This window comes from Perkinsus marinus (genome assembly GCF_000006405.1).
Source record: "Perkinsus marinus ATCC 50983 genomic scaffold scf_1104296935302, whole genome shotgun sequence".
Classification (NCBI taxonomy): domain Eukaryota; phylum Perkinsozoa; order Perkinsida; family Perkinsidae; genus Perkinsus; species Perkinsus marinus.
Genome location: NW_003214508.1, coordinates 1,343,841 through 1,355,335, shown reverse-complemented (window position 1 = coordinate 1,355,335; position 11,495 = coordinate 1,343,841). Strand labels below are relative to the sequence as shown.

Genomic DNA, 11,495 nt, shown 5'->3' with positions numbered 1-11,495 from the left:
TGTTCTATGACGAAGTTGAAAGTTCTAATTATGAATATGATCTTCCCGTTTCGGATTCGTACCTCCAACTTCGCGCGTCCCGACGGAATTGATGGTTCCAAAAACGAACTAGATGTTTAAAAGGTGTAGTCGATGCTCTAGGCCAACTTCTGCGGAAGTCAACTTCACGAGAGTGGTTACGAAGAGAACTTGGAGATGGCAGGGATTCGTGGGCCGACCGCTTTCTGCATGCACAGTCTGCGACGGAAGCGTTTGGACGAGTCTAAAGACTCGTCGTGCGTCGACATATACATCGAAGAGGCACTGGCATCGGTCTGCAGGCGAACGAACAGCTGCGGCAGGTGTGAGATGGGCGCTTCCGAATACGGTCCGACTCATCGGTGCTGGGACTTCCCACACCCCGAAGAGACGGAGAGCGAGGGCTGGCCGCAGATGGTGTCAACTTCGAAAAACGTCGCGAATCATTGGCTCAGGAGGGGCCAGCAGCTGCAGACGATGCCTGATCCAGCACGGGCATGGTTGCGCCGTATGCAATTGATTTGATGGCAGAGCTATCTGATAGCAGTAGAAGGTGGGCTGATTCAGCCCAACAGCTCTCTTGTGTTAGCAGAAAGTAGAAGCAGATCTAGATCGTTCAGGAATTCCTCATCTCAGCGGTAGTGTGTTACTGTGCCCCCATCATCCCATGGATGATCCGGATCCCTTGTTGGGTGAGGCAGGTCCCTTGGTGAGTTGGATGATTGTGGATCTGCTGATGGCAGAGATCATGGCTCCACTCTCCATCGGGACCTCGCGGTATCACGGATCATCTCATGGCCCAAGGGCGGGATTGTCGACGTCGACAAGTGGGTGGGACTGCGATGAGCGAGGTGCTTTGCAGCTTCAAAGGATTCTGCGTTGTAGTAGTTCAAACAGAGTATGATGTGCACTACTATACAGGCGACCCCGGGTCAAATCGCGGTCAGTCTACTTTTATTCACGACTACAACCCGAGTCGGCGCTCCTTCCGGTTGCTCATACCTGTGGAGCCATGGATTCTAGTTGCCAGTTTTGCGGTGCACGCATGTTTCATGGGGCCTGTTTCACAAGGATGCTTAATTTAAGGCGCCTTAAATATAGGAGCAACTTAAGGAGTTACTTAAGGTATACTTTAGAAGTACTCAACCCATTTCACAACGTTTAGGAGCAACTTAAGGAGCTCCTTAACTTAAGGCGTACTTAAGTATCTACTTAACCATGGTTACAGGTATAGAATAGAGTTACATATCTAGTTTTGTGGTGTGAATGCTCCAGTGGTTAGGTTGTTCGTTTACCACACGATCGACGCAGGTACGTATCTGAGGTATGCTGTTTCTATGGTCGTTTACTGTTTCGCAACTACTTTCCTCGATCATGGGTAAGGTATCAATGGTAAGTTACCATTGGTAACGAGCTGCAAGGGGATTTCCCACGAATTACAATGTTAGCTAGAATAAGTCACTCAACGGTCCGCTAAGTAGAAAATATACTCATGTGAACTCAACGGTGACGCAAATCACTGAAATATCACTAAGTCGCTGCAACTATCTGCGAACGTATCTCTTGCGAAGAGCGTTCCCGACACCATCCACTGGAGCATCTGGGTCAATCAGAGTTATTCGAGATGACTGTGATTGACCCAGATCCTCATCTCCTGTTCACAAGCAGCAAACATTGCCTCCTCGACGTTTTGCAGTGGCTGATTCTTAAAGGTGACCATATTGTGAAGTTCGGTTCGGCTTTTGCTGCGTGAAGGAAATGAACTCTTGGCTCGATTTTTTTGCCTCTCTGGACAAGTGGGAGAGCACCGTGCTGCCATTCGTAAGGTCTGCGGTACGACCCCTGCGAGATGCAGTATCTAGGCATCGTACTTCGAAGGGTCCCTGGTTCAACTCCTGTGGGCTGCAATATTCAAACACGGTACTTAAGTATCTGTTTAGGTAGGGTCGGCTCTACCTTAATAAAATTTAAGGAATACTTAAGTTGCTCCTTAAGTACGCATGTTGTGAAATGCTCCTCGTGAATACTTAAGTATATGCACAGAAACTTAAGGCGCCTTAAGTATTTCTAAACTTAAGGCGCCTTAACGTGCTTACTTAAGTAGTGAAATAGGATGTCCTAATTACTTAAGGTATACTTAAGGCGTTACTTAAGTTTAAGGCACAATTTGCTCCTATGAAACAGGCCCATGGTGAACCAACCGCCAACTCTACATCTGTAAACACTATATTCGGTATGAGATGCTGTGGGAAGGGACGCATAGAGGTAAACGACATATCCATTTGAACTATCAACTTCTGCGCATGTTCTCGAAATGGTCACGTGAATAACTTCACTGTAGCCAATCGCTAGCGGGACAGACATTCATGCCTTTCTGGGGCGTCGTTAAGAGATCATAACTCGTTGGAACATATCGATAATAGAAGCGATACAGTCAGGGATCTCTCTACATCAGAATGGGTCATTCTAGCCTGGGCCTTTCCCACCCAGGCTTGAAAAGACGCTCACTGCTCTCATCCACTGGTGAGCAGTTCCGGAATCTGACCAGTTTTCGCCAGAAAAACTCTAACTGTCCCTTCCTGTAACCGCTTGGTTCCCTGCTGCCTATGTTTACTTTCCTGGCTTCCCACATGCGCATGTCTAGCGATAGTGTCAGAGTTGGCCTGTTATGAAATTGCGCGACACAATCTGTTGGTTCTTCTAGCAGCGTTGTTGGGCGGATCTGTCTGTGATAACTTGGGAGTTTGTCGTACTATGTTGATCGGCAAATTTCGATATATCGGTAGCCTGGTGACTGTGACTCATGAATGTAACTTCAGTTTCATTTTCGCCAATCCATGGTTTTGGGAGTTGATCATCTCGTCGCTGACATCCTCGCCGTTCAAGAAGCGTTCAGCGATGATATTCCGCTAGAGTTGCTCGATTCGGTCATGGGCTACATTGGTCCCCGAAAGCCGCAGAAACTGTGTCGTGAGAGTAGAGTCAGATGCCAACAGTGCTGCGATGGCAGTTGGTGGCACCGCCAAGTGGAGGCCCACAAGGGCCATGCTTTTGACCCGGTACGTCAACTCCAGTACGAAATCATGGAAGGCTCTGTCGTGAGTAAGCAGGGCTCCTGCTGTCAACCAGTCAAGGTCGGCGACTCAACTGGTCATTGGGGCATTCTTGCTTGCCATAAGGATCGGCTTTACGTTGGTATCGATTATGATGGTGCCGACAAGTCCATCAAAGAAGTCGACGTGCGGAGTGGGAGGAGTCGGGCCGCTGTGAAGCCAGAGTTCAAGCCTACCGTTTTCGATGTTGCTGACCGCCAGGAGCAAGGTTTACGGTTCAGCTACCTTGATCCTTGCCAGCGGAATTGTGTCTTCATCGTTGATGAAGGCTGTGAGAAGGAAAGGCGTATAAGCCTTCCTAGTGTCAGCGGCTCTGTGCGTTTCATCACTCCTAATGTCATTTGTGCAAGTGTCTCTCGTCATTACGAGCTCAGACTTGCCCTTGTGGAAATCGGTGATGATGACGAAACGCCTAAGTACCTGGACGACTTTGATCTGGGTGTTGCTGGTATGTATATCAGAGGGATGGAGATAAGCCCTTGTGGTCATATTCTCCAAGTCAAAACTCGAGAGAAAACGATCGAGATTGGTGTACACTATGCTTGATCGTTTTTCGAGTTACTTGGGCTCTGTTAGTAGAAGTGCGCAAATTATATATAGTATCTTGTCTGTCTCCTTTTTTTGCAAATTCATGATCATGTTTGATCGGATTCGCCTTTGTAAGCCAATTTTCATGTACACTGCTACAAGAATCGAGTTGGCGTTGTAACTATTCTACTCTGTGTTTTCTTTTTGTGCATTATGGATGATTTCCTGGAACTTCTACACACTGTTGTGTCGATGTCGTGATACGACGAGTTTTCTATCTCTGCGTTGGTCAGGAAGTATTGTGTTCTTCACGATGACCAAGGTCCGCAAGGCTCGGATAGCAACCTAAAAGACGGCAACCTTTGAGGGCTAAATGGCTCACCACGACTGCTGGCCAGTTAGTTTTCTTTTAAACTGTAGAGAACACTTCCCATTTTCAACTAGTGGTAGCAAATACACAAGAATAAGATACTGCACGTAGAGCCCAGTACTTGAAAATGGCTATAGTTTTTGACAGAGCCTATCACAGTACGTAGTATGTCATGCTTGAGTATTTACTATCGACAATTGGGGAGTGGCGAGGACGTGTGCTAGCAGCTTGGTCCAGGGGGCGATGGAGTGGAAAGATGGTATGGAGTCGTAATCACTCAATATCTTGCCGCTTATCAGTGATGAAAAAAGTGTGGCGGCATTGATGGTTGTTGTCACGGTGGTCTCAGTCAGCGATCTGTCTATCATTCATGGCCCCTACGCCGATCCGTACTGCCTCGGACTACACGAGCACTCCCGTGTTCAAGAGGAACGCCCTTTACGTTGGCGAGGATACCATCGATACCAGGTGGATTCGAGCATTCATCTCGTTCCTCGCATCTCCGTATTGGCCAGGTATGTGGTCGTGAGTGGTGGCTCTGTCTCTGGCTTGGGCAAAGGGACGGCGATCAGCAGTCTTGGAGTTGTACTCAAGAGCTACGGGTGAGAACACTCCTGAGTCCTCCATTGGAGACCTTGCCCCGAGCAGTTACCGTGTGACCGCTATCAAGATCGATCCTTATCTGAACGTTGATGCCGGGACCATGAGCCCCTACGAGCATGGTGAAGTGTGAGTCACAGTGATCGCGTTGATTCACAAGAGCTGTAACGCAAGGTACGTCCTTGACGATGGTGGAGAGGCCGATCTAGATCTTGGCAATTATGAACGCTTCCTTGACATCACTCTTTCGTCCGCACACAATATCACTTCTGGAAAAGTCTACGAGAAAGTCATCAAGTGAGTGAATCGTTCATGACGATAACTGTTCGAATGGTGATTCTCTAGACGCGAGAGGACGGGAGACTACCTTGGAAAAACTGTTCAAATGGTTCCCCATGTTACTGATGCCATCCAAGACTGGATCCTCCAGGTCGCGGCTCAGCCCACTACCAAGTACATTTCCAAGGGGTTCTTGCAGGATGTATTGCTTTGTGTAGGACCCCTGGTGCTCCTCATATCTGCCTCATCGAGTTGGGTGGTACTGTTGGAGATATCGAGAGTGCGGTATATTTAGAAGCTCTTCAGCAGTTCCAGCATCGTAAGTCTACTAGTATATGATCATTGTTGGAATACATGTTTTGGTTTCCAAAGCTATGTATAGCGGAAATCCACACACGTCTTGTGATAGAAATGTACGAAAACCAACAAAAAGTTACCAAAATTCCTTCGAAATTCCCTCATTGTCACCAACATGTGTAGACAACTTATGCTAAATTTTCATGCTGTCTGTGGAATTGGTGAAGACTGAATAGTGTCCTATTGTAGGCGCTGGCATCGAGAATGTGTGCATGATTCATGTTGGACTCGTACCCGTGATGGGTGTCGTTGGCGAACAGAAGACTAAGTATTGGAGCCGTATTCTCACCCGTGATGCCAATGTTATCATCCTAGGCCCTGCCAGCACTCTGTCAAACTTCTCCGGGAGGCCGGAATCAAACCCGACTTCCTTTTCTGTCGCTCAGAGCAGCCCCTCCATGATGAGACTCGGTAAGCGATCGATCGTTTGCATTTCTTTTGACTGAACTCTTGTTCAGGGCTAAGCTTGCACTTTTTTGCCAGACTCCTGAGGACCATGTGATCAGTCTTCATGACGTCGCCAATGTCTATAAGGTGAGCTTCCTTTAAAGCGTTTCTATTAGTTTGGCAAACCTTGGCGGTGCACATAGTCCGCTATTTTCACTACTAGGTCCCGTTGATGCTGGACGAGCAGAATGTGGGCAAGCTGGTGTTGGAGCGCCTTCATCTTGACGTTCATGGTCCAGCCAAAGCCACTAATCACAGCTTGCTCCCGTCCCCGGCTATCAACACAACCACTGTAGAGTCATGTGCTCCGGCCAACTTGACTGATTGGAGAGCACTGGCTGAGAAGGCAGAGAAGATCAGTGAAGATGTAAGTCGTGTCGCATCGCGTTTGCTGGTGCTTCTACAATATCTCTATCAGGTGGTGATAGGGGTCGTTGGGAAGTACACGGGTCTCCAGGATTCGTATCTCTCCGTTATCAAGTCGCTTAAGCATGCCTCAATCGATGCAGGCTCCCGTCTGGTACGTGTCAGTGATGTCCTTGATAGTTGCTGAGCTGTATATTATTAAGGTTATTGAGTGGATAGAAGCCTCCGACTTGGAGCCTCACCAACGTACGCACGCCCCTGAGCGTTATGACTCTGCATGGAAGCGCCTGAAGGCATGTGATGGTATCCTTTGCCCTGGTGGTTTTGGTGACCGCGGTATTGAAGGCAAAGCCCTTTGCGCGAGGTGAGGTATAGTGGCTGTCCCATGTGTCGAGGTCGACTTGGCAGATACTGCCGTGAGACCAACACGCCTTACTTTGGTATTTGTTTGGGCTTGCAAACTGCTGTAATATCTTACTGTCGTGATGTACTTGGTTTTGAGGATGCTAACTCGGCCGAGTTCGACCCTTCGGCCGAAACTCAATGTTGCGTGTTCATGCCTGAAGTCTCGACCGCAGTCATGGGAGGTGGGACTCGCCTTGCGCGATGGGTTGGGCTCAAGTCTTCGGCGTTCGAGGTACTATGAGGCTCGGGTCCCGTGTGACCATTATAAAGGACCCTGATAGTCTGGCTTACAAGCTTTATGGTGGCCAGCCTGTCGTCTATGAGAGACACCGTCATCGCTATGAGGTTCTTGGTGGGGAGTCTTGTGCAGACGCTGGGAGTGAGTACTCAGGTTAATCCCCAACTTGTCCCTCAACTCGAGGCTGCTGGTATGCGTTTCGTCGGGATAGACGAGCGCGGTCAAAGGATGGAGATTGCAGAGATACCCTCTCTCGATTTCTTCCTTTGCACGCAGTTCCATCCCGAGTTCAAGTCCAGGCCGATGCGCCCTAGGTGAAACTTGGGCTTTTCTAATCAAGTAACTATTCCTGCATCTCAGTCCCCCCTTCCTTGGGTTCGTTCTCGCCGCAGCTGGGAAGCTGAGCTCGCGGTTGGAGGCCGACGGTGGCTTCTTGAAACCTGGAGCTGGGTGGCTAGCTCATCACTGAGTATTATGATTCTAAACTATCGAGACCTTCGTGTTTCTACGTTAGCCTATATACCCCCATTATGTAAATGTTTCCGTGTTGGGAAGTTTCCCGAGGGTGGTGGTTTCCTTCAATTCAGAAATACATTCAACTGGAAGGATAATCTTAGTGTTGTGTGATCCGAATGGGCAACTACATAGTTCGTGACTGAAATGGAACTCTTACCCTACCCTCGCCCCGAACTTGGTAGCGAATGTAGAGGTTTCATCCACTGACTGACAACAAACTGGGATCTTCGCACCAGCTCTCTACCATGCTGAGAGGAGTGTGTTCCTTCCAAATAGGAGTGCAGAATTCTTCATGAGTTACAAGAAGCAGCTTGGCGCAGTGGATAGCGTGTTGGGCTCATAACCCAAAGGTCCCTTGATCGAAACAAGGAGCTGCTATTTTTAAATTGGAACCATTTATCGAACAAATCGGTCCAAATCCTCTCCTTACCTGCGGCTAAACGTCAATCACATATATAAGCCCCCATTCAGTATTCTCGATCATACACATATATTTACGTAGTTTCATACAGTATTGCAGTTGTTGCTAATTCCCATGGAAATCACACGTGCTAGACCTTACTGATGAGTGAATAAGAAATCATACTCGTGACGTGCCACAATTAGGGTGAAAATCCTTCAAAAGGCTTTTACAAACACGAGTAATCATACGCAACTTGAAAGCTAATACTTGCAGGTTTGAACGACAATTACTTGAGAGATACCTCATACCTTCACGAAGAGAACCTCTCAATACAAGTCAAGCATGATTCATTCTTAATCACCCACGAAATTTGGATAACACAACATTGAATGGCAAATCCGTTGGAAACTGGCTGAGCACGACTGGCAATTGGAATCTGCACGGAGTAGACTCGGTGCCTGTCGTCTTCTTTCGTCAAGGGTGTGAGGGGTTGACTGATTACATTCCAACGAAACAACCGCAGGTCTAGATCTACTCTTCCATAGCACGAGTACGAGCAACGCGGATCTTCTCGTAGACACGCTGCTTCCTCTGCTTGAGGTTGAGCTTCTTGGAGCGAGTGTAGTTATTGCCGCTGGGAGTGACAATAGTGTTGCCCTTGCGAACGACACCGGGGTGAGCCGGCTTCTTGGCAGCAGGCTCGGGGTTAGCGCGGATGGCAGCATGGCACTTAGTGTAGGCCTCTTCCAAATTATCAGCGTTAAGACCAGCCTTGATGTAGGCGGCGAAGTGCTTCTCGTACTCCTCGGGCTCATCCTCCAGCATCTGGTTCATGTACTCGGCGATATGGTTACCGAAGATACGGTCACGATGGACCTCAGCGTCGTACTCGCCCTCGCCCTTGCCTTCATCAGGGGCCTCGTAGCCAGGGAAACGCTTGGGGTTATGAGGGATATCGAGTCCACCATCGGCGGCACCCTTCATAGCACCGAAGACACGAGCACCGACGGTAGTACGGACGAGACCAACATCGAGGACGCACTTGAAGGGCCTCTTCTCACCCTCGTACTCTTCATCAGCGACATAGTACTCCTCACCATCGATCTCCTTCTGACCCTCGAAGGTAGAGTCGAGACCGAGCTTCTTAAGGGTACGACGAGCAACGAGGAGACCAGTGGCGTAGGCGGCAGAGTAGTTCTTAAGACCAACGGGGATACCGTAGTTCTTGAGCTCAGTGGACTCAGCGGCGGCAAGAACGCGATCACCAGTGATAGTGGCGTAGATGACTTGGCAGATGACCTTAGTGTTGGTGATACGGACGACAAGACGGTACTTGGGAGTGTTGTACTTGTTCTTGTCCTGCTTCACCATACGGCGACGCTGGAAGTAATCAGTCTTACCCTCACGTCTTCGGCGATACTTGGTTTGATAACGCTTATGGTACGCCTTATTCTTATAGACCTTGACAAAAGCCTGAGACAACAGAACAGCACACGACAGAATGAGTTGGGTCATCACACAACATCACACCATTCAAGCGAGGACAATTATGAGAACGACGAGATGGCGCAACCAACGAGAAACGAGGACGATGGCGAACACCACGACATAGTCTAGCCCACTTGAACAATCTAGTCAGGAGTCGACAATCGCAGTGAATTTCATAACAGAATTATACACTCGAGGGTCACACATGACGTATGAGAAGCGAAGATTTCGGAGTGAATCGCAATCAGATATTATCCGGGCTATCCCTCCTTATTACCATGATTGATGGACAGCGAGGTTCACGAGTCTGATTTCGGGGATGCACGGCCGGCACCGATTTCCAAATCGATCATGTGATCGATAGCTGATATTTTTGCGCCAGAGCTGGCCACCTCTATGCCTCGGCAGGATTGCTACTGAGATCCGTCACGTCGCATGTCTGCGGTTTCCGAAAAGATTGTAAAGGCCCCCGGCCGTGCCCTCACTGAGTTGGAGCAGAATGTCGCCAGAGCTATAACCGAGATCGAGGCCAGCAGCCCCGAGATGAAGGTTCTTCTTAAGTAGTATTCGGACAGATGGTCTTGTACTTTCGCGGGTTTTCATTCTCTGATGCGGTCGTCTGATCGTTCTACTATACACGTGGATTGTCGTGAACCAAATGTTCATTGTTAGGAACATCGTCTTCGGTTCCGCTAAAGAGATTGAGGTCAAGGCTGACAGGAAGGCCATCGTCGTCTTCTTCCCCGCCAGGGTAGTGTGGGAGACCGCTTCCCGTCTTTTCTTGGCTTCGTATGCTCGGTCTGGTTCAATTGGATGCTTTCAGGTGTGGAAGGCCGTCCAAAAGGTCCAGGGCCGTTTGATCCACGAGCTCGAGAAGAAGTTCCCCAAGCAACAGGTCATGTTCGTTGCCCAGAGGACCATCCTCGATAAGGACTTCCGTCGCCGCGGCCTCAAGGTCCGCCCACGCAGCCGTACTCTCACCTCTGTCCACGAGGCCATGCTCGATGACATTGTCGGACCCGCTGAGATCACTGGCAAGAGGACTCACGTCTCCGTTGACGGCCGCAAGACCCTCAAAGTGTAATAATCCTATCCGTCGTTATGTTCGTATTGTGTGTATTTCATGTCTTTTCTTTCAGTATGCTTGAGCAGACTGATGCCCACCAGGAGGACAGGTTCGCCGCCTACTCCGCTGTCTACATGAAGCTCACCAACAAGCCCGCTCTCTTCATGTTCGAGGCTTAGAGTGTAAATGGCGTCGTTACGGTTACGTACCACTAGCAATCCGAGCCAAGAACATTATAACCTGTCTTGAGTTGGTCAGTGGTCATTGTTGGTTAGGAGGCAGATAGCCCGTACTGGCACGGCATGTTTAGTTGGTGAACAATTCCCTGAATGTTGCATGCATGATCTTTCTGGTAGTTTCGACTGATGTTTTCTGTCCTCTGATGTTCTGACTACAATGCTGCAATACCAGGATCACTTGGACCTTCATTGAAGACTCACCATCGTGTAGATCACTTCGTTTTGCTGAATTATATTCCTTCCTATTTGATTTGCAAGTGAGAGTATGTTACACTTTCGTTACTTGTCTCGCCCTTAGCAGAACGAAAACTCAACATAAACCTGTATAAAATGTCATACTGCATTTTTGGTTATTGCATAGTGCAAAAAGTCAACTATAATCAGTGAAAAACATGATACAGTATGCTCAGAGACTGCGATCAAGTACTGCACTAGATGGATCAACTTTACCGCTCTTGAGTAAGTCTAGGTGTTTACGTAGCTGATCAACCGAGGCTAGATTTAAACCCAGCGGCGGATCGAGTCGCCGTGCCTGACACGAAATGAGTATTCGAACATAGTGGAACCTGGTAGCATAGCTCACTGCATAATATTCCCTAATTCGTCCGATTAGTTCTTGCTTCTTAGCAGCTTCAGTCAACTGTGTAGCCTTTTCGGAGCTGCCCAGACCCCGACCTTGGTTCGCCTGAATACGATTGCGAGTTTCCTGACGACCGGTAAGAAGACTAATCACTTTCATTCGACGTTCTGCTGCTTCTGCTGCTGCCTGCCGTTTCTCGTCAGCGGACATTCCAAGTGTATCATATCCATCGCCACTTGGCTTACCTGCAAACATTCATTCGTTCGCGGTTGAAGAATCCTTCTTTACCGGAGCCCCAACTCGTCCGTCCAGAAGTTCTCGTCCCTTGTTCTTGGAGCCGGGAATATTCCTGTGTTTGTAGTCGTCTAGCATAATCGTAATCCTGCAGAATGACGTTCAGCCTCAGGAGGGGAATTTCCCTTACTGATTGACGCTTCCTCGGCTGCGAGATATCAACTGAATCCGTAGAGCAGCATGCTCCC

At 48.7% G+C, this 11,495-nt stretch overlaps 4 protein-coding genes and 1 non-coding gene across 5 annotated transcripts; 4 read left to right on the top strand and 1 right to left on the bottom strand.

The window, feature by feature from the left end:
* Window positions 1-2,855: 2,855 nt before the first annotated feature.
* Window positions 2,856-3,677, top strand: Pmar_PMAR003724 (hypothetical protein; the record flags this gene model as incomplete). Its single annotated transcript, XM_002784418.1, has 1 exon — window positions 2,856-3,677. The coding sequence occupies one exon, from the start codon at window positions 2,856-2,858 to the stop codon at window positions 3,675-3,677; it is 822 nt and encodes a 273-aa protein (XP_002784464.1).
* Window positions 3,678-4,385: 708 nt separating this feature from the next.
* Pmar_PMAR003723 (CTP synthase, putative) lies at window positions 4,386-7,297 on the top strand. The gene is made up of 16 exons (XM_002784417.1): window positions 4,386-4,497; window positions 4,545-4,631; window positions 4,678-4,758; window positions 4,804-4,926; window positions 4,975-5,082; window positions 5,127-5,227; window positions 5,455-5,533; window positions 5,581-5,676; window positions 5,724-5,799; window positions 5,876-6,079; window positions 6,131-6,232; window positions 6,282-6,442; window positions 6,487-6,665; window positions 6,716-6,828; window positions 6,875-7,035; window positions 7,082-7,297. Exons 1-16 carry the CDS (start codon window positions 4,400-4,402, stop codon window positions 7,188-7,190), a joined length of 1,878 nt encoding a protein of 625 aa, XP_002784463.1. The 5' UTR covers window positions 4,386-4,399; the 3' UTR covers window positions 7,191-7,297.
* A 245-nt stretch (window positions 7,298-7,542) lies between these two features.
* Window positions 7,543-7,615, top strand: Pmar_PMAR003722. Its single transcript has one exon. It is a non-coding gene; the product is annotated as a tRNA-Met (tRNA).
* Window positions 7,616-8,038: 423 nt separating this feature from the next.
* Window positions 8,039-9,155, bottom strand: Pmar_PMAR003721 (60S ribosomal protein L5, putative; the record flags this gene model as incomplete). The annotated part of the gene is made up of 1 exon (XM_002784416.1): window positions 8,039-9,155. One exon carries the CDS (start codon window positions 9,153-9,155, stop codon window positions 8,172-8,174), a length of 984 nt encoding a protein of 327 aa, XP_002784462.1. The 3' UTR covers window positions 8,039-8,171.
* A 408-nt stretch (window positions 9,156-9,563) lies between these two features.
* Pmar_PMAR003720 (40S ribosomal protein S7, putative) lies at window positions 9,564-10,426 on the top strand (the record flags this gene model as incomplete). The annotated part of the gene is made up of 4 exons (XM_002784415.1): window positions 9,564-9,688; window positions 9,801-9,879; window positions 9,952-10,208; window positions 10,268-10,426. The coding sequence occupies 4 exons, from the start codon at window positions 9,564-9,566 to the stop codon at window positions 10,371-10,373; spliced, it is 567 nt and encodes a 188-aa protein (XP_002784461.1). The 3' UTR covers window positions 10,374-10,426.
* Window positions 10,427-11,495: the final 1,069 nt, after the last annotated feature.